Here is a 25,763-nt window from a genome sequence, read left to right as displayed (position 1 = left end):
ACATGTTTTATCTCTTTGATTCTCCCAGGCTCAGGCCACAGGATCACCACACACATCGCCCACTCATGGAGGCAGCCGCCCAATGCCCATGCCTGTCCGCTCCACATCCGCTGGCTCCACCCCCACCCACTGCCCCCAGGACTCCCTGAGCGGGGTTGGGGGAGACGTGCAAGAGGCTTTTGCACAAGGTGAGTTTCTGCAACAGAGTATAATGGGGAGCTGAAGGGATTTGGAAACATGGACGAGATTCCTGGAGAGATCTTTCCAGCTTCTTTTCTTTTGTGCTCTTAGGTTTAAATGATTAGATTTTCATATACGGTGTAAATAAGCCAAGTGCTGGCCCCTTCTCATTAGATGGGCTGGTCTTAAATGAAAGGTCTGCAGGCTACGTATGTGTGTGAAAAACAGGCCTCCTGGGGTCCTGTGCTCTTTTTTCCAGATGGTGGAAAATGCTGTGTCCTGTTGGCTTTGCCTCCTCCAGAGGAATTGGGTGGGATAATTCTCAATGTCATGTGCCTGGCCTAGAAGGCCTTTGGAGCAAGCAAAAGAAAGAAAAGTGGTACTCTAAATAGAACCTTGCTGAAGGCACATTAAACATGGCATTGCTACAGTCACCTGAGATGCTGGTGACCAGCAATATTAAGTAGTTGAGTGGAAAGTAGTTAAGAACAAAGTCTTGCTGGGCCTGGAGACAAGGAGGTGGGAGGTGGTGGTATTAGAGCATACAGTCCTGCCTAAGGCTGAGAAATACCTTGGCGTGATGCTTGTTATGGAGCCCAACTTTTCTTATTGTACGGTGGCTAAGAAGCACGGAAATGACAGAATCCCGCTCTTCAGGTAGAGAAGACAGAGAGAGGGAGAATAGGGGACTTGGGTACCTCATGCTCCTGATGGCCTAGAAGCAGGTAGAGCGGCCATGGCCCCATCTCTCTTAGGTATTCAGCAGCTGTGTCCAGGGGCCTGGCAGAACTGAGGCTTTTACTCAGCTGTCTCCTCTGCAAACCCACCCACCCTGGCATTGCCATCTGCTCTGCCTCTCCTCAGGTACGAGGAGAAACCTCCGCAATGACCTGCTGGTGGCTGCTGACTCTATCACCAACACCATGTCATCCCTGGTGAAGGAACTGCATTCAGGTGAAACACAGAGGTCCCGCCCAGCCTCACGTTATCCCCTTTCACACCCACACGCTCCTCTCTTCCTCCTAGTGCTGGTAAAGCTTAATCTCGTCCACACACTACCACCTTTTGCCAACCTCATTTTGCCATTCAATCTTTTGCCTTCTAGGAACACTGGATGTCTTCACTCAGAGAGCCTCTCTCCCACACATGAAAATATAGAGATAATTACACATTTAGGTTTATCTTAAGAATATGTATTGTATTGCAAACACAGTTGAGAATTTAAAGAAATTCAGATCTTTAAGTACAGTTAGGCCCTTCCTTGCTTAATTTGTCTTCCGTGCTCTGTCCACAGTTGCTCTTTCCTAGGCCTGACCAACCGTCTCATTCTGAAGCTTTCCTGGATATCTGGAACCGAATTGGCCACAAAAGCTTCTGGACTTTCTGCCAGCTGTCTTTCTACTCTCTTCTATGTGATTTGGTTTTGAAACTCTATTCCTTCCTTTGTCCATGACCAGGCTCTGATTTCACTCAAAGTTCATGACCTAAGTCACCTGCTTCCTTCCCTCCTTCATGTTGAGTCTGATGTACAGCTTCTTTTTCAGTCTCTCCTTCACTTAGCTACGTCAGTGATTTCCCAGAGACCTCTACCTCATGACGTGCTTTCTCCTTATATAAGATCCAGGAGAGAGAAAGAAAATAAAAGGCAATTCACGTTTCGTCATGTCTCCAAGAATCCCCATGACTCCTCCAGTTACATAGCTGCTGCATATTTGTTAAGGTTTTTACAGTGGTAGGGTTTCTGTGTCATACATGAAACAAATGGCCCCCCTTCCTCAGTGCTGTAGGTCACTCATACAAACTGCCCTTCCTCAGTGCTGTAGGTCACTCATACAAACTGCCCTTCCTCAGTGCTGTAGGTCACTCATACAAACTGCCCTTCCTCAGTGCTGTAGGTCACTCATACAAACTGCCCTTCCTCAGTGCTGTAGGTCAGTCATACAAACTGCCCTTCCTCAGTGCTGTAGGTCACTCATACAAACTGCCCTTCCTCAGTGCTGTAGGTCACTCATACAAACTGCCCTTCCTCAGTGCCGTAGGTCAGTCATACAAACTGCCCTCTTTTGTTTCTGTTCACCTAATATAGTGCTTTTTAAATACACTGAAGTAGTTTAGGGTTATTAAGTAAAAATATAAAGCGGTTTTCTATGGATTATTGAAACACGTGTACTTATTCAAACACATACATTGGGTCATCAATCCATACTCTTAGGGGAAGCAAACCCTGAGTATTTCTTCAGACCTTAGTAAAGAAAGCATACGTCTTCATGTTGTCATAGGACCAAACCAAGGTCTGGTCCAAAGCTTCGTTCTCAAATCTGCCTATTTTCATTTAGAAGAAAATCAGCGTGTGGCCCAGGGTGCTTTTAGGAACACCATTAGGATAAGATGCTGATTCTCTTGGAGCTGTACGTGGCGTTCTCCGCATTCTGGGATGGGTTTTTGGTCCCCACCAGAAGCAGTCCTTCCTGCATATACACACATATAAACCAAAGAGGTGATGATGGCCTTTGGAGATGACATCATAGGCGATTAAAAGGTCCCGTCCCTAGTATATCTCCCCACAGATGCCAGAAATCTCACCTTTAGAAGGTGCTTCTTACGGAATTCCAAGCCATGGAAATTCACCACACTTGTGCCTGGTGGCCACTTACTAGGTTTTATGCAAAACAAGTGGCTCATGAGCTGATCACCCTAGGATGAGAGGTCACTAAACGTAAAACACATAGAGACCAAATAGCTTCACAAAAATTAAAAGTTTATCATACGTGGAAAGGGTGGTTTTAACAAAGTTATGTAATGTAATTTGGAAGGCACCTTAGAGATCACATTGTCCAGTCCCCTTACTTTAGAAATGTAGTGAGTGATATCAGCGAATTGATTAGCTAAAGTCTTGTAGCTCAGATGGGCAAAGCTAGTCCTAGAACTTAGGTCTTGAGGGCATTAAGCCAGTGCTCTTACCACCACACTGTCCTTATCCCACACAGAACAAGGTACCAAATCTGCAGTCCCTGGGGCCCCTCTCACTGATGCATGACTGCCCCAGCCCTGAGGCCTAGAGTAGGTGTGGACTAAGTCCACAAGTGGCACAGTGGTCTTATAAAATGAGGAAATGCACTCCCTCAACACACAGGGGTGCCAAATAAGTGCAAGAGCCTTGTCCAACACCAACACATTTTTACTGTCTCCTCGATAGTGATTTTATAGGTTTTTGTTAGGATGAGATTAGATATTCAGATTATCTTTATATATATTTACACAGTGTAGATATTATATACATATAGCTTGATCTCCTGACCTTTTTTGAATTTTCACAAATTATCCACAAATTATAGAACCCTAGAATTGGAAATGACCTTAACAAAGCAAACCCACTGCCATTGAGTCGATTTCAACTCATAGCCATTCAATCCAACTTGCCACCTAGTATAAAAGTCCTCTGTTTAAGTATTTCCAGTGAGCTCATTCGTGACCAGCTCAAATCATTGGAAAGTTCTTCCTTATTGGGGAGCCAAAAATCTGTCTTTCTGTAACCAGCTGACCCTCGTTCCACCCTCTCAGGCTGTCCAGAATCAGTTCAATCCCACGTCTTCATGCTAGCCTTTCAGATATTTGATGACAGATAACATTGCTCTTAAGTCGTCTTCTTTAGGTTAACTATACCCAATTCCTTCAACCTTCCTAATGTGACATGATTTTCAGACATGTTGCCATTCTGGTTGACCACACCAGGATGTGGCCCAGTTTTCCAAGGCCCCACTTCAAAGCAAGCACCCAGGGCTAGCATGCTTCTCTATATCACGGGGGATTTTCTCTCTGCAAACACACGCACAGCAAATCTGTGGCTTCCTTGAGCAGAACCCTGTGGGAGCAATCTGAGAGTTCATTAGCTTTTTTTGTACACAGCCACATTGTACTGTTGAGTCACTTTATGGTTTTTGTCAGCTAAAACCTGACAGAAGCCAGTGTTAGTCTAGGTACCCCCCACTCTGCACTGATGGTTGTTTTCTGGAACCTGAATGCAGGACATCAGATGTATCCACAGAGGTTGTTGTCATGTTAGGGAAAATAGGCGTAGAGAAGAGGCAGGCACCCTCCCTTCCCTGGTTACCCAGGGAGCCAGTGGCAGAGCCAGCAGCAGGGTGCCATCAGACTGCTCTGTCTCTTAGAGGCTTGGGGCTTATGGGCAGCTCCTGTTAAACAATGCTGGGGCTTGGATTACATACAGTGCAGACTAGGTGAGTTTAGGCACCCTGGGAGGCCTGCAATCATAAGCCTTCAGCTAGGGTTTCATCACAAGCCTCATAAATGACTCCCTTCACCCTCCTCCTATGTTTGACTGTGCCGAAGGGTCACTGGCCTCCTTGGACTTGTTTTCACAGCAGAGGAAGGTGCAGAGGAAGAAGAAGAGAAGATGCAGAATGGGAAAGACAGAGGTAAAGGCAGCTCAACAGGACCCTAGTTTGAATGGGGAGCCAAAGCTATAGCCCATGAATGAAGTCACCCTCTCCTGTTGTGTCTGCTTTCCTTCCCTCTGCCACCTTTCCCCAAAGCTTTCAGACCCCCAAAGCTCCTCCTACCTACTTTTCCTAACTGAAAGTCAAGTTTTACCCTGGAGGTGATCATGTCAGCTCATTGACAAAAGCTTCCTGATTTTCTAATACTGTGATAAAAAACCCAGTGCCGTCGAGTCGATTCCGACTCATAGCGACCCTATAGGATGGAACAGAACTGCCTCATAGAGTTGCCAAGGAGTGCCTGGCGGATTCAAACTGCCGACCCTTTGGTTAGCAGCCGTAGCACTTAACCACTACGCCACCAGGGTTTCCAATACTATGATAGATTGTTGGGATATAGAAAGTGGATACAAATAAAGCACAAAACTCACCCCTTGCCTCCAGAAATTTTTCATCTAGTTAGGAAAGCAAGGCTAAACTATGCAAAATAAATAAGAAGTACAACTAACTGGCAAAAAAAGTTAATCGTCAGACTTTGGATGAGTGATTATGAATTCAATAAGGGTTTCTGAAAAGGAAGAGATTATTGTGGGCTAGAATAGCCAAATGGCTTTGTGGTTTCATGGCTTCACGGAAGAATAAAAGCAAGAAAGGAAGATTGCAAAGGACGGCAATGCCTTCCTAATTTTATTATATATAAAGCCTGTCTAATAACTTGTTATGTGCTAAGCACTATGCTAAATGATTTTCATATATAATCTCATTTATTCTTTATCAACCCTGTAAGATATATAATAATATTCCCATTTACTGATGAGAAAATAACCTCAGAGTGATTTCGATCATGTAGCTATCAAGTGCCAGAGGTTAGATTTGAACTGGGGTCTTTCTGACTCTAGACTCTATGCTCTTAATCTCCATGCTTCTACGTTCTACTGAACAGATAACAAATTTCTTTTTGGACATTTGAGAGTTAACTATTTTTTTCATATATTAGTATATCTGTTGCTCGGTTCCCCTGAAATGTAAGCTCCATGAGAGAGGAGTTTTTGTCTCTTTGGTTCCTGTTACATCCACAGTGCCAAGCACATAGTAAGGCATCAATAAATTAACCAGTCGAAGGAAATAGATGTGATGTGATAGACAGTCCTTTGTCAGTATAGAGAAGTGGAGTAGTCACCCCAAGGAGGCCAAGATACAGCTGAGAAGGAGCCAGCACCGACTCTCTGTACTGAATGCTAAGCACATAACACACCCCTCCCATTTAATTTCACAGCCCCGTGATGGAAGAATTATAGACACGGCTCTGAAGGGTTAAGTAACTTGTACAGAAATAAGTGGAAGAGCCTTGTTTTAACCCAGGTATCTCCAACTCCAAGCCCATGTTTTAGTATGAGCAGAACTAGTAGACTAAGTGAGGTAAAAAAAAAAAAGTAAACATTTAAAGAACGAAGGAAAGGTAGGAAGACACTGAGAAGAAGATGCAGGAGAGGAAGTTGTGATGGGAAAGGGGAAGCATGTTGGATGATGAGGTGTAGAGCACTGCTTGCCGGTGGCGGACAGTGTGGGTAAGAAATGGAGGCCTCTGGAATCTTGAGGGCAAGGAATTTGTCAGCAAGAACACTGGAATTGCCAAGGAAGAAGCTGAGAGAAGATCATGCCCCAGGTGCTAAGACCACTGAGTAGTCAGAGCTAGGCCTGGGAGAAGGTGACAATAGCTGTGATGAACTGATGAGAATGGTGTATTTGGCATGGACTTCAAAAGATCAGAAGTAGAGAGCAGCAGTATTTCACACACCTGGAAATGCTACAAAAAAGTGAAGAGAAGGCTGACTTCCCCAGGCAGATAGGGGCCTGGGAAGAAGGCAGGAGGATTGTAGGGCAAGAGATGAGGAAAAGGGGTGATATGGAGAGATAAATTTACACTTATGTAAACACATGCCCCAAACACATGCACACACACACACAATCCAACAAAATCCCGGCATTCATGTGGAATGTTCTTGGCTAGAGACATAACAGCTGCTTCTTTGGCCTCTCTTCCCGTATACCCTCCCTTCCCCAATAGCTTTTCCCATGGCCTCCCCTTAGTCTCCCTCTAGTCCCCTGAGGCAAACATAGGACTCTGCTCAGCCCCATATGTCTTGCCCTGACCATGGACCCTTGCCCTCAGTCCTGGCTCAGGACTTATATAGGCCTCATCTTATATATGAATTGGGTATGGCTTCCCTTCCCAATACCTTGTGGCCTCTGGGGCTCTCTGTCTTTGCACCTGTGTTGCCCTGTCAACATCTCTTCTGTCTTTCTATCCCTCTTGCTCTTGGTATCTCCTTATCTTGTTTTTAATACACATAGCAGGGTCTGTGTGTATGTGCAGTCTTTTTGTGAGAATGCCAGGCTTTTTATTTCCCTGGCTTTTAGGTGCCATCCCTGACGGGAAGAGTGTTAAGAGTTGGGGTAAGAGATGGGTAGGGTTTTTTTTAATATTTGACTCACAATGTTGTATAGGTCCTAGGCTATGTTCCTGCCACTAAAATGCAACTGTTATGTGGGAATAGGTATAAGATCAAGTGCTTTTATGGATGGACCTCTTGATTCTCTGCCATGATCTAGGCATGAGATTTTACTATAGGCTGACACAGCACTAACTAGAGAGAGAGAAAGAAATCATGCTGACATAAAATTCACACAACTCAGTCATCACCTTGTCCAGCAAATGTAATCTATTAAATGCAAAAACCAAACCAAATCCATTGCTGTCAAGTCAATTCCGACTCTTAGTGACCCTATAGGACACAGTAGAACTGCCCCATAGAGTCTTCAAGGCTATAATCTTTACAGACACAGACTACCTACCACATCTTTCTCCCACAGAGTGGCTGATTAATTTGAACCACTGACCTTTTGGTTACCAGCCGAGCACTTAACCACTGCACCATCAGGGCGCCTTAATGCAAAAATAGTGAGAGTCAAACAGGTGCTTTTGAAGGACTCGGGAGCAAGCTGGGCTTTCCAGCCATACTCATACCTACCTCAGGCCTCTCCCTCCTCTACCCTGGCTTTCCTGCCTGGCCTGCATCCCGGCGAATGCTTCTGCTCCACTGGGGTCCCCTTCCTACTTTGCACCCCCTCACCCCTTGCCTTGAGTTGGGAGTACTTCTGAACACGACTACATAGATAAAGCATCGACTGACATGACTGCCCCCAAATTATCTCAGCTACTCCACAGCCTCATTTTATGCTGCTGTGTCCTTCAGAACCTCATCCTCTCCCAGACCTGCCATCCACAGTGTTGGGGGCTTGTAAATTCAGTTTGCACCTTTAAAGGATCCTGGTGTGTGTCATAGACTGACAGCAGTGGGCTTTGGTGAGGCTTTGGAGGATCCAGGCAATGTTGGAGATACCAGATCAAGCCAAGAGCGTGAGCTGGCATTCCCAGGCAAAGGCATCTGCAGGAAAGCAATACTGCCCTCATCGAAGGTTAATATGGTCCCACCTTGTTCACTTTCAAAACCAGATGGGCTTTGCTCCCTGATGTAACTGGCCCCTAGAGTTAAGGGGGCTTTGTTTCCCTTTCATTATTATTTTTTCCTTCTCCGGGGAAGCATTTGTCCCCATATGGCTGTTTCCTGTTAGTTGCAGTTGCTGTTTGTAGATGCTGTGATTTGCCCCCACCATCGCATTACTGCCAATGGGCAGGGCAAGCCTGAGGCTCCCCGGGTGGGTTGGTCAGAAGAGCACCCTCGGAGGAGATCCAGGGTGGTGACCTGTGTATTGTTTCTTTCTGTGCTGCCGTAGGTTAGCGGAGGAGCCTGTGCAAGAGGAAGCATGGGTGAGTACCTGCGGTGCTTCTGCCCTTCCCCACGGCCCACTCTCCCTTCTCATTCAAGGCCTTCACTTCCCTTCTGTCTTTCTTCAGTCACATTTCCCAAGCCAGAGTGATCCCAACAGGCAGAATGCAAGTTGGATTTTCTTTAAAGAGCCCAGCCACACGTTTTCCCGTTGCTCCCAGCCCCTCCGCATGCTTGCCTTGACCTGTTGTCGCGGCCTGTCTTGTAGCGTGCTGCACACAGCCTGGGCCTCAGCCTTGGCCTGACGTCCTCTGGGCCGGGATGGAGCTAGCAGATGAGACACTACTGACTGAAACACAGGCTGTACGAAGGGTATCAGAGGTAGAGTGAGAGCTGCCTGCTTCCTGGGGCTGACTTTGCCCCCCACACTCCTGTTTTCCCATGGCCATAGTCCGTTTCTTCCAGGGCATCCAACCACAGCTGGTACGCCCTGGCATTCTGTCACCCAGAGCTGTGGCTTGCTGCTGTACCTGACAGGATCACCCTCTGCTCCAAATGGACTGTGCCATCCCCCAGGGTGCTGGGCCAAGCTGCACCTTCTCACTTCCTGGGAAAAATTTAATAAAATGCAGATATCCCCACAGACAAATGCCCGTTGCTCTTAGGGATTCATCTTCCACAGTTTTCCGTCTCGAGATCTTAACTCTCATCTAATGCCAGCCCCAGGTATTGCAGCCTCTAAGTATGCTCACTAACGGAAGGCACAAAGTAAAGAAATCGGATAATCAGTTCAGAGGGTTTTTTTTCAAGTATAAATTCCTTTGGTGCAACCATGAGATTGTTCTTTATTTTTAGCCTTTTCTCCCCTGTCCTCACCTCCTACTTCTTTTTTTTAAGTTCAGGCAATTTCCTCAGTTACAGGTGTCAGGGCAGAAGAGCCAGGGCCGCAGCCCCCACGAGCCAGAAATGAGCTTTCTTAGGGCCACCCAGGCAGTCTTCTCCTAGAACAGCCACAGGCCCCTCAGTCCGCCTCCCTTGTCTGTCCTCTAAGGGCTCCATAGTGCTCAGCCCTGGGGCCTCATCTGCAGTCCCAGCCCCCAGCCTGCCTGGCTCAGGGCGGATTACCCATAAGCAAGGGCGTACTTGTGCTTACTTCCTGATCTGTAGTGAACAATTTCACATGGGTTTCAGAACCCGTGAAATTGTTCACTACAGATCAGGAAGTAAGCACAAGGAGGCCTGTGCCTACCTTGCTGACTGTAATCTGTTCCTGTCAGGAATTAAATTTGAAGAGATTTTGATTCTGTAGGAAGGTGCTGTGGGGTTGGGAGAGAGACAGATGCCAGCCATACCTAGAAACAGACTCTTTTATGTGGTGGAAAAAATGTGAAATTGTTGACTACAGGTGATCTGGTAAGCAAGGTGAGCACCATGCTTACCTTGCCTATTGGATAATCTGCCCCTGCCGGCTGGGCTGTACCCGGGCAACAGAAATTCTCTCACTGCCTCAGGGGCCTGGAGAGGCTGTTACTTAAAACTTACTGTGCACCTTCAAGCAAGGCCCTCCCCGCAGCAACCTCACTGCCCCCGCCCCTCCCAAGCCAAGCCTCTGCAGCCAGCCAGGGAAATGAGGAACTGACTCACCTTCGGGAGCCTGCCAGAACCCCTCTCCTGGGGCGGAGAGGAACTGCTGTGTAAGGAAAGGCTTGTTGGAGCCATCTGGCCTACCCGCTTTTTGCGCGGAGGAGGAAAGAAACCAAGGCCCAACCCAGGAGCTTGGTGGCAGAGCTAGAATCAGAGGCCGAGCTCCTGCTTCTCAACCCCGTCCGCTTTACCCGTATCAGGAATTAGGAGAAACTCCCCAACAGTAGAGTCAGATGAGAAGCATAGAAACTGAGGATGACTCAAATTCAGGGACCCTCAAGTTCTCCTGGCTTGCAGCATGAGGCCGAGCCGTTCTTCCCCTTCACTCGGTGTCTACAGACACATCTACTTCCTGTCTCCTTCTCAGCCGCAGCTCTTCCCAGGAAACCGCCACGTTCCATGGAAACACTTCCCGGCCCATAATCCCCATCACCAGAAATTATAATGCCCCTTTCCCTAAGAAGGGGCCCAAGTATTGTTAGCACCTTGCATTCTCCCAAACCTCTCCAGCTGGGGAGCACCCCAACGGGCCCAGCCCTGAAGATTGTTTTATCCACTACAGATCTTAGCAGCGTTTCCTCAGAAACCCCCGGCCATGCCTGTGACTAACGGTGAGTCTGTCCTGCACAGGCAGAGGACATGGAGCAAGCTGGCTCCGACATGACGAAGGCATGGTCTCCCCCAGAGGCGCATTCCTATCCATCTTTCTGCTGCACACCTGGACCAGGCTTGCAGGCTGCCAGACGTCACTCCACCGCCAGGGAGAGGGGAGCCAACACCGGTGGGAAGCGGGGAGGGGCTGCCCGAGGCCGCAGCTGGTGGGCCTTCCCCTCTCACCTTCCCGCATGTACTAGCGTCATCCACTCCCCTCAGGGCATGGTCTCATCACTCCAACACGGAATTTACCAGGAGGTTGAAAAGAAAAGAAAAAGTGCTCCTCTCGTGTCTTCCTTGGATTTCTTTCTGGCATTCTGCCAGCATGCGGGGTGATCCTGGGGTGGGGGGGCACAAGTTTCCTCCCTACCTTTGACCTTTAAAAACCAACAAGTTTTCTTCTGTCTGTCGTGCAAAGAAACCTTCAGGCCTTGCTCAGTTCTATAGACATTCACACCCTGGCCACAGTGCTAAAAATAGCCTCCTTCCTTTCTCTCACACTAGTTGGGCTTCCGCCCTGTTTGATGCTGCTGCTCTGCAGCCTCGGAGAGAAGGGGGAGCCGCGAGCTTAGCACTGCGCCCAGTCAGAGCCTCTGGCGGCAGTGAGAGGATTCTGTACAGCCACACTAGGGGCTCGGCAGGCAGGCAGGCAGGAAGCACTGGCCCGTGACCGCCAGAGGGAGCACTGATCCCCGGGGGCCTCTTCCAAAGCATCCTCTTCCCTTCTGAGGGTCCCACTACCCTCTGGCACACGTGAGAATTCCAATTCTCTGTGATTTTCATTTATTTTTTCTCCTCCCTGGGCTCCAGGATGTTATTTTTAGTAGAAGAACTGCTATAAATATTTATAAAGGGCAATGACTGGAATGAAGTGAGAGGCCCCACAGCTGGCTCTCAGCATCCCCCTTCCCCAACTCTGCAGACCCCTGGCTACTGCTGGAGGAGATCTGTGCAGAGCCAGTGGGCTCTACCCAGGAAACCTAGTAAAGGAGCAGTAAGGGTGGAACACAAGGGGCCGGTGTTAACTGTTTCTAACTTGCCCCCTCCATTTGTCTCCTCTTCCCCCCATTCCTCCCCATTCCTAAAAGGCCCAGGCATGTGTTGTAGAAGTACCTGTGCTGGTCAGGCCCAGGTCCTCAGCACGTCTGGTGTTGCCTCTGTGTCATAAGTACAGTCATATGCTGCATAACGTCCGTTCAGGCAACATCCAACCACATATACATTTGTGGTCCCATAAGGTTATAATAGAGTTTAGAAATCCCAGTTGAAGAACAGGAGGTAAAGATGTAGCAAACACAACAGCTTCCCACATGGGACACATTTAAGAAACACTTCCAGATACACTAAAACATCTTAACATAATAATACACTAATAATGTTTTGATGCACATCGCAAAGTAGCGTCCATTTGTTATTATAAACCATTGTATATATCTCAAATTTTTAGTATAATAGGCTCTAGGGGGGGTTGGATCATAACTACGGTTGTTCGGACATTCATAACCTCAGGACTGCCTGTGTATGATAACGGTGTTCACACAACATTCAAATCACCTAACATCCTATTTCACAGAGTGTATTGTGGACGTTAAGCAATGCGTGACCGTACTAGGTATCAGGGGCAGGTGCAGCTTGGGTTGCCCCAGCTGTGAAGACAAGAAGGAAAATGGAGAGGAGGAGCTGGTTTCCCCTCAGTTGTAAAAAAGAATGCTTACCCTCCAAGGCTCAGGAGAAAACCCCCAGCCCACATATGTGACCAGGCAATGAGCTAAGGACCTAGGGAGCCAGCAGGTGCTCTGGTAAAAGAAAAAATCAGTGAAAAGGAGTTCACACAGACTCAGGAAACAGTGCTTCCCACCACCACCCTGACTTCTCACACTTTCCTCTGTCCCCTGAGGACAGGGCACAAAGCCAGTTCCCGATTCCTCACATGAACAGCTTGCTTCTTGCAGAGCAGAAACAGCCAAGGACATAAAAGCACCAGTGGGCCCCACAGCAGTCAGGTGCTCCACTTGGAGCATACGGCAATGTCTCCCAGGCCCTGTGGGTGTCCGCTCCACACGCTGGGAGGCCACCCCACCTTGCAGAGCTAGCCTCCTTTCATGAGGTTCTCTTGCTCTCTACTTGGCTTTGCAAGGAGAAGCCTTAACTTCTCCAACCAGGAGAGGTGCAGAACTCCTGGCTTCTCACTATCTACCAACACCTGGAGGATAATGAAGAGTCCCTGGGTGGCACCAACGGTTAAGCTCTAGGCTACGAACTGAAAGGTCATAGCCTTGAAAACCCCATGGAATGCAGTTCTACTCTGCACAAGTGGCATCACCATGAGTCAGAATCAACTGGACAACAACTGCTATTAGGAGGGTAAGGATAAGGGGAGTGGAAAGGGCACTGGGTCAACTATAATGCCAGCTTTATGGCACATGGTGTTTTCCATTTGTATGTAAGTTTTTGTTGACAGTTGATTACTTTGAAAGCTAGGTTACCCACTACTACCTGAGGCCTCTGAGATGCCTTGTGACTTATTGGCACCTGCTTTAGGACCCAGGTCCATATCAGAAGTTGGAAGCTGCCTCCCTTTCTTTTACCCTGACCTGGAACACAGGCAGCCATCCTAGAGTGGACCCCTGGAATTTATTGCGGAAGCCCCTATAAGCAGAGCCATAGACCACCCTCTGGGCCTAGCACTTCCTTCTTAATAGCTGTGTGATCATTTAGGAGCCTAATTTCAGCCAAGGTAGAGACTCTTTTGAGAGACAGACCTATACTGTCAGCATTCCAGGGGCCCCTGGGTGAGTCAGACTGCCATGCAGAGCCATAGCCTGAGTTGTGCCATTTTGTGGCAGTGAAGACTCCTGGGTCTTGAGGAAGCATTGGCTCCACCAAGCTCAGGTCAGTAAATTCCAGCCATCCGGCAGCTCCATCTGTTTTCACAGCCCATCTTCTGCTGGTTGTGTGTTACCCATTAGCAGAATCTCTCTCCTTCTGCATTGCTTACTCCCTGCTCCTGTATAGTCTGTGACAGCTTCAGGAAGGTACAGTTGCTATGGCAATGCCCAGAGCCATCTAAATTCCTGCTGTACCTTTTGGAAGAGAAGGGCTTATGAAGAGCCATTCAGTGGCTTCCAAAGCTAGCCCTCTCCAGCCCCTCCACTGTCAGGGACCAGATGACTTAAGTGTGAGAGGCAGGTAGCCTGTCTTCCTTGGGAAGATCTTCTGTACCTGCAAACCATATGCAGATGGGCAGGCTCTCTCTGTGGGTCAGAAAGCTGAGTGAGGTTTCCTACATGGGACTGTTAGGTGGTAATATACTAGTGGCTCTTATATTTCATCATTGCATCAGAATCCTCTGGAGGGACTCCTGGGTCCCGCCTCTCTGTTTCTGATTCCGTAGGTCGGAGAACTTGGATTTCTAACAAGCTCCCAAGTGATGCTGATGCTGTTAGTCTGGACACCACACTTTGAGAATCACTGTATGACACATTTATGACAAGGGAAAAAATCAACCAAATCAGTGAAAAGAAGCCATCGCCAGTCAGGTGGAGGAAGGCCAGAGTCAGTTATCTATTCTAAAGGAAGAAAACTAGGGCCCCTAAAGACACGGTTCATGCCCAAGGGCCCTGAAAGCTGGTGCTGGGACTGGGGATCCCTGGACTGAATTTGTTTTTGGTCCCAACAATCAATAAAAACACACCTTTCCCCTAGACTGTGAAGGGGGCGGTGGTCAGCATCACATGCAGGGCCTTTAACTTACTGAGGACCAAGCATCATGGATGCCTAGTGGTGAGTGGGTGGTGCTATGGCCTGCCTGCATCAGGAGAGGGTAATGGGTAAGGGCAGTGTTGCAGGCCCCCAGCCCCCACAGTTTGGAGCTTGTGGACCAAGAAGTTTTCCCCCAAAATACAAACATATTGCACACTAAACAATATTCAGGCCCCAGCTCTTGGAACCACTGTCTCTGGCTCAGAATCTTTAGGAGGAAGTCTGCTGAGTTCCTCATGACATTCAAGTCCACTCCCAGCACTTCATCCCCGCCCAGCTGTGGAAGTCTGAGAAAGTCCCATGACCTATTTGAGTCTCCATTTCTTTACCTGCGCTGGTGAAGCCTACCTGAAGCTCCAACTTCATGGGTATTATTCATCTAAGAGAGAAAATGATTACTAGAGAGATGATTACTAGTGCTTCATTTTGAGAATTTGGAATCCCCAAGGGAGACCATAAGGAAAACTAGAACCTGTTAGGGAGGCAGAGGAGGGCCTTTGAAGTAGCAGACACCAGCTCATCATCCTGATACTTCTGAAGTAAATGGAGCCCAGCACTGCTAAAGGTGGAAAGTAAGAAGGGACATGGAGTCTAGAGTTGAGGCTGTCATTCGTTCAGAAAGGGCACCCGGTCCCTTCCTCCATCTTCAGGCCTCACGGAAGGGCCTTAGAGTTTGAGATTGAAATAACCTAGTCTGAGTTCATAACTAGAGTGAGGGGATGGGTTCGGAGAAGCTGAACTGCCCTCCGAACCTCCTCAGACTCAGGATAATGAGATCAAGTCAAAGTGAGGCCACTCGGGAGGAAAAGGAACTGGTCACTACCCAGAGTCTGTTCTGGTCACTCAGAATTATTGGATTTGGGGCTTATGAGTGAAAGAGGAGATGGGCAGTGTGGGGCCCTAAGAAACCAAGAGGTGAGTTTAAGGATCCTGGCTAATATACAGAGACTATAGCCCCCGGGGATCCAGGCACTCTGCCAACTAATGAGGAGTTAATTATAATTCTGAGTCAGCTATACCCAGATTTTAAGTCTGTCCCAGCCAGAGTCCCCAACCAAGTAACAGAAAAATCTGTTAGAATGTAGACATATAGCCATTGCCACACCTTCTAATTGGGAGTTCATAGGCCTGAAACCTGGCTGAGCAGACACACCCCACCCACTCTTGGTAACCAGCATAGTGGGACCTCAGCACACACACAACAGTGAGGTGTAGGCCGTGGGTGCTACAGTATTCCCCAAGGAGAACATATACTCCCCCAGGGGAGAGCAAAGCCTTGGACTCAGAACATGACTCTTGTGGCTGGGTGGGCACCTGTGCACGCTGGGCTTTTTATTCAGGTCCCAGCTCATGGGCCATGCTGCCTCCACCACCATGGTCTGCTCCCAAGACCTTAGTCACTTAGTCTTTATCCCTCCCCACCAGAGGGGACGTCTGTGCACACCAGGTACCCGTACTCTAATTGAGAAAGAATTCACGCTGGATCCTTTGTTCAAAGCCTCCAAAAGTCCTTTCCATAGCTCCTCAGAATCCAGGTCTGGTGGTCACTTAGGGGCCCCAATCTCCATACTCCCTCTGAAAGCAGGCCCTATGACTCCCTCTCCCTTCTCCACAAAAATGTAGTCACTGGGTAGCAATGGGGCTGGGGGTGATGTCTTGTTTGCCAGCTCATAAACTGCCCCAAGAACTGTGCCTGGGTGATGGGCCCTGCTCCCTTGGCCCCTTGGCCTTCCTGGTATTATCTCTTTTGGGCTCACCCGAATAGGGTTGGCCTTTTGGAAGAAGGACTGTGCCTCTGAGAAGGAGCCTTGTAGAAAGCAAGTAAAGAGCTGGGGAGGCAGGTGGCAGGGCAGGAGCCAGGCCCAGACATTGGCTATGATGAAGCCTGTCGGGGAGCATCTGCAGAGACAACTTGAGCCTCCTCCTAGACCAGCTCCTCGGGAGGAGAGTCAGCGGAGGATTCCGGGGTGGGGGTGGGGAAATAAGGTCTCTAAGCATGGGTGGGACCCCAGTGTCCTGCTCTGGAGATTCCTCTTTTTCTGTTGACTGCTGATTGATGTTTGCCCCACTTTCATCATTGCCTAGGCAACCATCTTGGGTTCACCCTTTGCCACCCAGCCTATCCCAGAGGCCCCCTCTTCCCACTCTCCCCAGAGGATGAGAACAAGGAAACGTGGAATACAGAGGACAGCAGGTGAAGTGAGTGACGTGGGCTGAAGAACTGGGGAGAGGAAGAGAAAGAAAAGGAATGGGGCAGAGAGGCAGAGCTCGAGGTGAGGAAGGAAACACTTGACACTTGGATACTGCTAGTCTACTGGACTAGACCCGGGAAAGACAAGGAAGGAGGTGAAAAGCTGAGGGAGGCAGGTTGGGGTGGCTTCTCCTCAGTCCTGAGCCCTGGGCTTGTGGTAATTAATTTCCTTTGTCCTGTTGTTGCCACAGCTCATTAGCTCCGGAGTTTACCCTCATTACATCCCCACTGGCTTTCCACCCAGGGTCCCAATTAGCAAGGGCTGGGGCAGTGCTGCATTTGGCCTTCCCTGGAGTCCCTAACCTCTAGCACAGCCACTGCCCCAGACGCAGGCCTGGCCCCACTGGCTACCTCCTCCACCCAGAAGGTGGACTGGTGTGGGCTTATCTCCCCAGCCCCCCCCCCCCCCGCCTCCGTCCCTCCCTCCACAGCTCACCCACGCCTAGCCCCTTTTACATCGCTCAGCTGCACCCTCACAGGGGGTTGATGGAATTTCCCTGGGGATTGTCTGGTTCAAGGAGTCTAGCTTATCTTCCTGCCTTGAGCCATCACTGGGGAGTTGCGAGGAATTAGATTGGGGTCATTGGGAGGCCTCTGGGGCCAAACTTTGCAAATTGTGATGTTTAAAGCTAGGGCGGAGCTGGGAGAGGCCCTTGTTTAACATTTCTGTTTACCCAGGCCCCTACCCTGGCCTGCCCCCCAGCCCACCTCAGGCTGGCTCCTAACTGGTCTTTCTCTGCCCCCCATTTTATGATGTAGATTGTGTCTTTATTCTCTCGAATATTCTTTCAAGGGTAGAGAGCTCCCTGGACAAGGTCATTCTCTAGCTATATTGTACACACACGGCTCCCCTCCAAAAGGCCTTTCTACTCAGCACACCCAGGACAGGAATGCACTTCCCACAGTGACCTGGGGGGCTCTGAAGCTCGGGAGCCACAGTCTACCCAAGCACCCTGTGCCTAGAGAGCACGGTCCAGGCACTGTAGGGGGCAAATGAAGGCAATGGAACTCTACCCTGAGAAGCCAGTGAATAGAGCTGTTGAAGACATTGAGGGAAGAGAAAATGAAGGAAAAGTCCAGCAGTAAGGAAAATACCAGAACAGAGTAAAAGCAAGGTAAAATTGCAGCTGTGCCGTCGGATCCATGAACATCAGGGATTGCGGAAATCACTGGGAAACCAAATCAGGTGGGCTGCTTCAAGAGGGCTTCGCTCTACAGGGAAGGGAACAAGCATTTGTTCATTGCCTACTGTGTGCATGAGGTGAGCTACATATGGTATCTCATTTCATGTCATCCTCAACAGCTGCTGTGTAGGTGTTATCAGTCCACAGAGCAAGGCCCAGAGAGGGCTGGGAACTTGCCTGAGATCACACAGTGAGGAAGTGACGAGCCTCCTCTGTCTGCTTGAGCTACTGTGTCCAAACTGCTAAAGTGGTAGCATTTCAGCATAGTTTCAAGAGATGGGAAGAAGAATCCAAATTTTGGGGAGTAGGAGCAAGGAGGGAAGTGGACTGTTGAGTCACTTGGCTTACATGGAGCCTGGTTTGCCTACTTGGAAAACCACCATGGAGAAATTATCACCCAGGCTTGCTGATTTTTTTTTTTTCTTTTAATGTTAAAACAACCAAGATAGTGTTTCTGACTCCTAATGCCACCCCCACCTCTGGGCACCTCCCCCCCCACCCCCATGCTCCCCAGCCCATGCAGACACAACGTGTACCTGCCACAGACAATGAGTGTCTTCTCCCAGTTACAGGCACCACGAAACCAAACCCAGCAAGAAGGGAAAGTAGAGACAACAGCATTAGCTGACACATTGACATGTACACACACCAGCACTGTTGTAAGCACGTCGACTTAATCCCAACATCCCTAAAAGGTACTGTTAACACTATTGCACCATCATTCCCCGTCTACAGGTGAGGCAACTGAAACAGGAGAAGTAACTCACCCAGGGACAGCAGTAGCAAGTGGCAGTGATTTGAAACCAGGCAAGCTGTCTCCAGGGGCCTCCCTCCTAGCCACTGGGATGCACTGCCTCTGTGGCTAATGGACACTGATTGAGTGCCATTTCTGTGTCCAGCACTGTCCTTAAATTGTTATCTATATGATCTCATTAAGCAGTACAGGAAGAGGCAGGGACTGCCAGCCACCTGGTAAGCCAGTGGTGTTCCACTAGGCGCGCTCGGCATTTTGGAGGCCCCGCTCACATGGACCCATAATCATGTCTGTGGCTCCTCAGCCTCCACCTTGATTTTGCAGAGCAGGATTGAAAGGTCTTTGGGGGGCCCTGCACCTCTGAGGGATCACCCATCTCACTTGTCATGCTTGGCCCTGACCAAAGCCTCACGCTAAAGAGACTTGCCAGGCTCCACCAATACCCCCAGTCTGTAGAATCCCCGCTGTGCACTATGGGGAGGGGGGGCGGGGGTCCACAAGAACTTACTCTTTCCCCCAAGGAGGTCTGTGACATTCCCACTGCTACTTGAGGGTTAATGTTAAGGGCAAGTCAGAGAATCATAGAACTTTAGAGTGTGTAGGAACTTCCTGATAACCCAGGAAACTGAGGCCAAGAAAGCAAATGATCCAGCCCCACACAGGGAGGTGGTGGCGGAGCTCCTGGAGGGGTTTGTCAGGTCCTTCTAGCCTTCTTTCTGTCAACGTGCATCTGGGGAACTGGTTCCACTGCATAGGATCACCCTGAGCCTTAGGACAGGGCATTTAAGAATGCTTCTTCCTCACAGGAAAGTACCGGAACACTCTGTTGTTGTCGTAGTTGCCGTTGAGTCAGTGCCGACTCGTGGAGACCCCACGTGTGCAGAGTGGAACTGCTCCATATAGGGTTTTCAAGGTTGTGACCTTCCTGTTTTCCAAGGCACCACTGGGTGAGTTCGAACTGCCAACCTTTCAGCTAGTAGTGGAGCATTTAATCAGTTAACTGCCCACCCTCCCTACCTAAGTCACTCACAAGGCATCCCCATTAGCTGACAGCGATGCTTCTGTCCAGTTACCAGGACTTCCCAGTCATGGATGGTGAGGCCCCTCCACTCGTGATATTCATCCTCCCAGAGGGAGGGCCGCCTAGAAGTGTGTCTTCCGCTGAGTGACCTGAACTACCCTGGCCACGCAGGGGAGCCCCTCCTCTCTCTGCTTCTTTCAAGTTCCCTACAAAATCAGAGGGGTAAATTGGTACATATTGCATTATGTATTAGAATGAAACCGTTCTTAATTTGTCATCCACACAGCGAGCGCCAGGTCCTGGAGACCAACTGTGTATAAGATGCTGCTGCTGCTGTCAGGAGCCTCCAGTCCGAGGTAGGAGGCAGTAATGCAAAGTGATGCATATTAGTTACTCAACACAGATACAGCTAAGGGAGTCAGAGAGGGAAGGAGAGTTCACCCAGCAGGAGAGTGACATCAACATATGAAATAACAGAAATACACTGTCTCTTACTACATGATCTTACTCCTTCGCTTGCTCACACACTGTCTATCCAAGGCTGGAATGCCAGTGAATTCTTTTACTGTTTCCTACTCTTGTCTTAAACGTGCCTGTTCAGTTCCTTCAATGTCTTTGTTTTTAAAAAGCACATACTAAAAGAACTATATTTGAAGTAGAACCTTCCTCTTCATATAAGACTTCCCTTCACTGGCTCTTGCTTGTTGTGAAGCCATGCTCACCCTTTGCCGAGCCTGCCTGTCCCCTCCGAGGTCTCTCTCAGTCTAGAACCTGTGGCGATGTCAGTGTGCCTCAGCTGTGTTCAGTTAAACCTCTCAAGCTGAAGCTGAGTAAATGGCTTTAGCAAGAATTTTCCAGGGGGTCAGTCTTATTTTGAACCAATGTGTCAAAACAAAATCAACTCAAGCTAAAACATACATGAAGCAAATAAAAACATTTCTTCATAGATTCACCTTAAAAGTTACAAGAGCAAAGCAGGGTGCACAGGGCTGCCCGGGACCTAGCCAACAGGACCTCCCCAAAGTTGGGGCCGCAGAAACAGCAGCACAAACCAGGGTCCTGGGATGATTTCTGCCTCCTCCCCTTCCTGGGCCCAGGATTGGGTGGGCTAATTAATGAGAAGGAGCCCCTGCGTAGTGCAGATGGTTAACTCACTCAGCTACTAACTGAAAGGCTGGAGGTTCAAGTCTACCCAGAAGCATCTCAGAATAAAGGCCTGGCAACCTACTTCCAAAAAATCAGCCATTGAAAACCCTGTGGAGCACAGTTCTACTCTGACACACATGGGGTCACCATGAGTTGGAGTCAACTCGGCAGCAACTGATTTGGTGTTTTTAATGAGAAAGCATCCACCTCCCCTCCCTTTGCCTGCCTCATCCTCACCCACTCCAGATGCCGGGCCAGACAGGGTGGCCTGGCACTGCAGGAGGTATGAGCAGAGGATGAGCAGGACAAGGGTTCACTTCCCAGCCCCGCTCCAGGCTGAAACCTCCTGCCCCTGTCAAACTGTCTTGTTTGCCAGCCTGGCTCTCTGGGAAAGGTTCACTCAGAGCAGCACATGTCCACAGGGGCTGGGCGGTTCACATTTGGACCGAGGACATGGACTCTGCTTGCTGTTTGAAGCCTAACTTGGAGGGTAGAACCAAGGGTGGCCCAAGATCTCACTTTGTCTGCTCCAAGAGGTGTCTTTTAAAACATTTAAGCAGGTTTCATATGAGGAAATGTCAAGAGATTTCACAGAAAAGTCCAGATTTACAGCTTCTCTGGAAAAGTTAGAATATCTGGCTATACTGGTCTCACAATTCCCCCATGGCAAGTCTGCTAAAAATCATCTGAAGAGGCTCAGACAAAACAACTCTCTCCCTGACCAGGCCTGCATGTCCCCGGGCCGCTGTTCTGGGGCCAACCACGAGCATGAAACATATTTTGCATTTTTTCATCCTCTGAAGCCTCAGCCGGAGAGAGCTTCTGTTAAGCAGCAATAGTGGCAGAAAGAAGCCCGCAGGGAGCTTCCCTCTAACTTTGCAATGAAGAACAAGCCCATTTAATAAGAGCTAAGGAAACCAAATTTCTGGGAACACCGATTTGTGGGAGTGCATGCTAATTCCACCCCCTTTACCCTGCTGCTGAATCACAGTCCCCTTGGTCCCAGTCAGCTGCTCCCAATACCAGCTGTCACTGTGCCTTCTGCCTCAGTCACCCAAAGCTTGGGGAACTCCAGGGGCAAAAGCCCCACACCCGCAATCTATATGTGAACTGCACAGTTTTGCTCATCAGTGGTCAATTTAAAATCTGCATAGGTAAGTCCAAATGGTGGTGTTCCTGGAAGACATGACCTTGGGCCATGCAAAGTGATAGGGGGGCCTGATAGTGCCAACCCAGGGTTGTCTGGGCTGCAAGTGAGAAAGGAGGACAGTTTTAGAGAAACAAGCACCTGAGGAAGGGTATGAGGGGAGAAGACCTTTCAATGTTGTGCAGTTATGAAGTTACCGTCCACCCAGCCCAGCCTCTCCTCTTCCGTGAAGCATTTATACCTCATGTCTCCCCATTCGTTCAGCACTCAGTTGCATTCGACCTTGAACTTGGAGCTTTTTAATATATGCTTGCCTTGTCTGCCTGGTCTGTGAGGGCAGGGATGGTGACATTTCTTTAGCCCTCCTAACACGTAATATATCTTCTCCAAGATTCCTTGTGACTTGAGTGTTTATAGACAAATAGCTAAAGTGCAGATGATGTGTCCTCTTATATAGACATATATTACAGATGTTATATTTCTGCACATTAACCCACACTCATGGAATGCTGGGATGGTGTCTGAAAAGGTTTGCAAATAATAACAGTACGTTATTGCTTTTTATTAAAAGATAAAAATTCCCCCACCTAGAGTCAATTCCAATTCATGGCAGCCCATGAAGAGCACGGGTCTTCACGTGACAGGGTAGAGCTGTCCCACAGGGTTTTCTTGGCTCTAATCCTTACGGAAGCAGATCGCCAGGACTTCCTGCCATGAAGCCACTGGATGGGTTCAAACCGCCAACCTTTAGGTTACCAGCTGATCACGAACATCTCGTGCCACCCAGGGACCTCAGAAACACCCGGAAGGGCTATAAACCTTCCCAGACACACCCATCAACCGGCAACATGGAGAAAGGAGTTAGAAGACAGAGCTGGGCACAGAGTGAGTGAGCAAGTGAATGTCTGAGTGACAGTGACTCACGTAGAGTGACCCACTGGTGCCCTGCCTTGGAGGTGAACCCTCAAATCAGAAGCTAATTATTGTGTGGACTGTTTCTACCTAAAATGGGTAAAAGACTGCTTTTTGGTGACGTTGATGAATGTGTGGTTTAAGGTGACACGGTGTTGTTCATCTGCAAGGTCGGGCTCACGTGGCTAGGAAGAGGGGAGCCAACTGTTGAACCTGGGTCCTGCTTACCACCTGAAGGCCTTTCCACCCACCCCAGCTGCCTAGAAAAGGCAGAATGCCTGTTGTCCGTGCCTTAAGCTTTCTGTCTGTTGAGCTTCCCAACCTCTGGCCTCCTGCTTGCCTTGGCCTGGAGGCGCCTGTCCACCACTGTCTCCAGCTCACCTATCCAGCCATGTGGCTGCCCAGCTCCTGGAGAGATTTGAGTGTGTGGCTCCTGCTCTCTGCCCCTCAACTGTCCCTAAGTCATCTGGTCCTGCAGGTGCACCTCAGCTTGCCCCAGGCTCCCCTACGGCTCCCCAGACCTGGCCCATATCTGTCACCTCCTGCCTCAGTTATTTACATGGCTACTTTACCAGTCTCTCAGCCACCCCATTGCCCCTCAGATGTTGCCACCAGGACCACATTGCTAAAACGCTGGTCTCTCCTTTGTCAAAACCTTCCGTGACTCCCCATCTTAGGAAGTTAAAACTTTATCCTTTGGAACCTTCTCTTCCCTTCCGCTGTGAGCCTGGACCCTGCTTGCCCTTCGTTCAGGCCCCCCTCTGCCCTGTCTTTGCTCCCAGCGTCCTCATCAGTGAGGGCTCAGCCCTCCTTTCCTCTCTCTCAGACGCCTGGCTGAGGTCCTGCTCTTTGGGACCTTCTCTAGGCTCCCCACCCCAGTGCCTGTCTTCCTGGGCAGCTGTAGGGATACCGTGGAAAGAGCATGGGCTCAGGGTAGGGGGCAGACCCACCTGCGTCTGAATCCTGATCTGCACCTTTCTAGAGTCTGACCTCAGACAGGTCACAGCCTTATTGCCTGCATCTATAAAATAAAGATAACTCCAACCTACATAGTTGTTTTAAGAACTATGTTTAAAAAGCCAAATGTGGTTGAGTCAACTCCAACTCATGGCGACCCTAAAGTGTCAGAGTAGAATTGTGCTCCACAGGGCTTTCGATAGCTGATTTTTCAGATGTAGATCACCAGGCCTTTCTCCCGAGTCACTTCTAGGTGAACTCGAACCTTCAACCTTTCTGTTAGCAGCGCCAAGTACATTAACTGTTTGTACCACCCAGGGACTGCGAAGATTATATTAAAATATGTGAAACACATGGAAGCACGAAGCAAACGAACCATAAATGTTACTTCCCTTCCTTCTTTTGATACCAGGTGTCTGCAGTATGCACTTCCCACTGCAGGTGGGGGGATCTGCTCTTCCCTTGCCTCTGCTGGTCTCCCAGGGAGAATGGTGCCTCCCTCAGGCGGCCTGCTCCTTCAGACCCCCACCCTCAGGAAGGTCACTCAAGCCACATAGGCCAGGCCCTTCCGGGATTGAGAGGCAGGAGGCTGCAGCGATTTGGGACCTGGAGCCCTGGTGCTGCCCGGGCGTGAGTGCAATAGCCAAGGCCAATGGTCAGAGTTGCCCAGCAATGGAGTGTCTGTCCCCAGGGGCAACAAGGGCGGCTCAGACTCAGGGCGCACCGTCATGTGAAGGGATGCCTTCAGGGGCCAGACGGTGGTATCCAGAGAGCCAAGCCAAACCTCTGCCCTGACCGCCCAGACAGACCACTTTTGGGGCTGGGGAACTGATTCAGGAGTGCCACGAAAGGGCCAGGACAGGACAAGTGACTTCACAGGCCACTCCTCACCCCAAGGACACTCACACCCTCCCTGAGGACTAACTCCTCTCTCGGTGGGGGAGTGGTTTTCTCAAGTTTCTGAAACACAAGTCCTCTTCACACATTTCTCCCAAGGGTAGGGCCTCTCAAAAAGATGGCTCGTTCTCCCAGGACACTGGGGTCTGTGCCCTCTGCACCTAACACTGAGGGGAGTTTCTTTATAGACCAAAAAGAATCTGCTTTTTTCATTCATTTAACAAATATTTATTGTGTTCTTGTGTCCAGTAGATTCTTGGCCCTTGGATTACAGAAAAGAATAAGACAAGGTCCCTGCCTCAGGAAGCTTACACGTGCCCCAGGAGACTGACAATAAACATACATCCTTAATATCCAAAACCAAAAAAGCCAAACCCTTTGCTCTCTAGTGGATTCTGACTCACAGCAACCCTATAGGGCAGAGTAGAACCGCCCATGGAGTTTCCAAGGAGCGCCTGGTGGATTCGAACTGCAGACATTTTGGTTAGCAGCTATAGCACTTAACCACTATGCCACCAGGGTTTCCATGTTTAATGTCCCACTAAAAAAACAAACCCACTGCCATCGAGTCGTCCGACTCATGTAGAACTGCCCCATAGAGTTCCCAAGGAGCGTCTGGCAGATTCAAACTGCCGACCTTTTGGTTAGCAGTCATAGCACTTAACCACTATGCCACCAGGGTTTCCAGTGTAATGTCAAGAGGTGCTAAATGCTCTGGGGGTGGGGGGTGAAGCACGGTGAGGGTTTAGTGAGCGAGAGATGGCAGGAGTGCTGACTCCTCTACGTTCTGTCTCTGCCCTACTGTGCCGTAACAGGCAACTTTTTAGACTAAAAAAAAAAAAAAACTTTTTAGACTAACCAAGGGAAAAACACAATTCTTCACAGGAACTCCATCTGGTAGACCTCCAGTTGAGGACAAACTCTGTGTCAGAAGTTTATTGTGCTGCCCTCAGGGTGTTGGTCTAGCCATGCCTCCATCCCTCACCATTCCCCCCACCTGGGCCAG

At 49.2% G+C, this 25,763-nt stretch overlaps 1 protein-coding gene across 11 annotated transcripts in view; it reads left to right on the top strand.

The window, feature by feature from the left end:
• The window catches only part of DTNB (dystrobrevin beta), a 415,855-nt gene extending 404,917 nt beyond the window's left edge, over window positions 1–10,938 (top strand). For 7 of the 11 annotated variants that reach the window (XM_064295128.1, XM_064295122.1, XM_064295127.1 and 4 more), the window contains 5 exons: window positions 29–188; window positions 1,045–1,134; window positions 4,563–4,616; window positions 8,436–8,469; window positions 10,703–10,938. In XM_064295128.1, the coding sequence (XP_064151198.1) occupies window positions 29–188; window positions 1,045–1,134; window positions 4,563–4,616; window positions 8,436–8,440 (309 nt within the window). In that variant the 3' untranslated portion in view covers window positions 8,441–8,469; window positions 10,703–10,938. Of the gene's footprint in view, window positions 1–28; window positions 189–1,044; window positions 1,135–4,562; window positions 4,617–8,435; window positions 8,470–8,696; window positions 9,567–10,634 lie in introns of those variants that run through there. The other 4 variants (XM_064295123.1, XM_064295124.1, XM_064295125.1 and 1 more) reach the window with 4 other exon arrangements.
• The last annotated feature ends 14,825 nt before the right edge of the window (window positions 10,939–25,763 follow it).

Source organism: Loxodonta africana, chromosome 12 (assembly GCF_030014295.1).
Source record: "Loxodonta africana isolate mLoxAfr1 chromosome 12, mLoxAfr1.hap2, whole genome shotgun sequence".
In the NCBI taxonomy this organism is placed as follows: domain Eukaryota; kingdom Metazoa; phylum Chordata; class Mammalia; order Proboscidea; family Elephantidae; genus Loxodonta; species Loxodonta africana.
The sequence above is the reverse complement of the archived record's forward strand: the minus strand, read 5'-3'. Positions and strand labels throughout refer to the sequence as shown.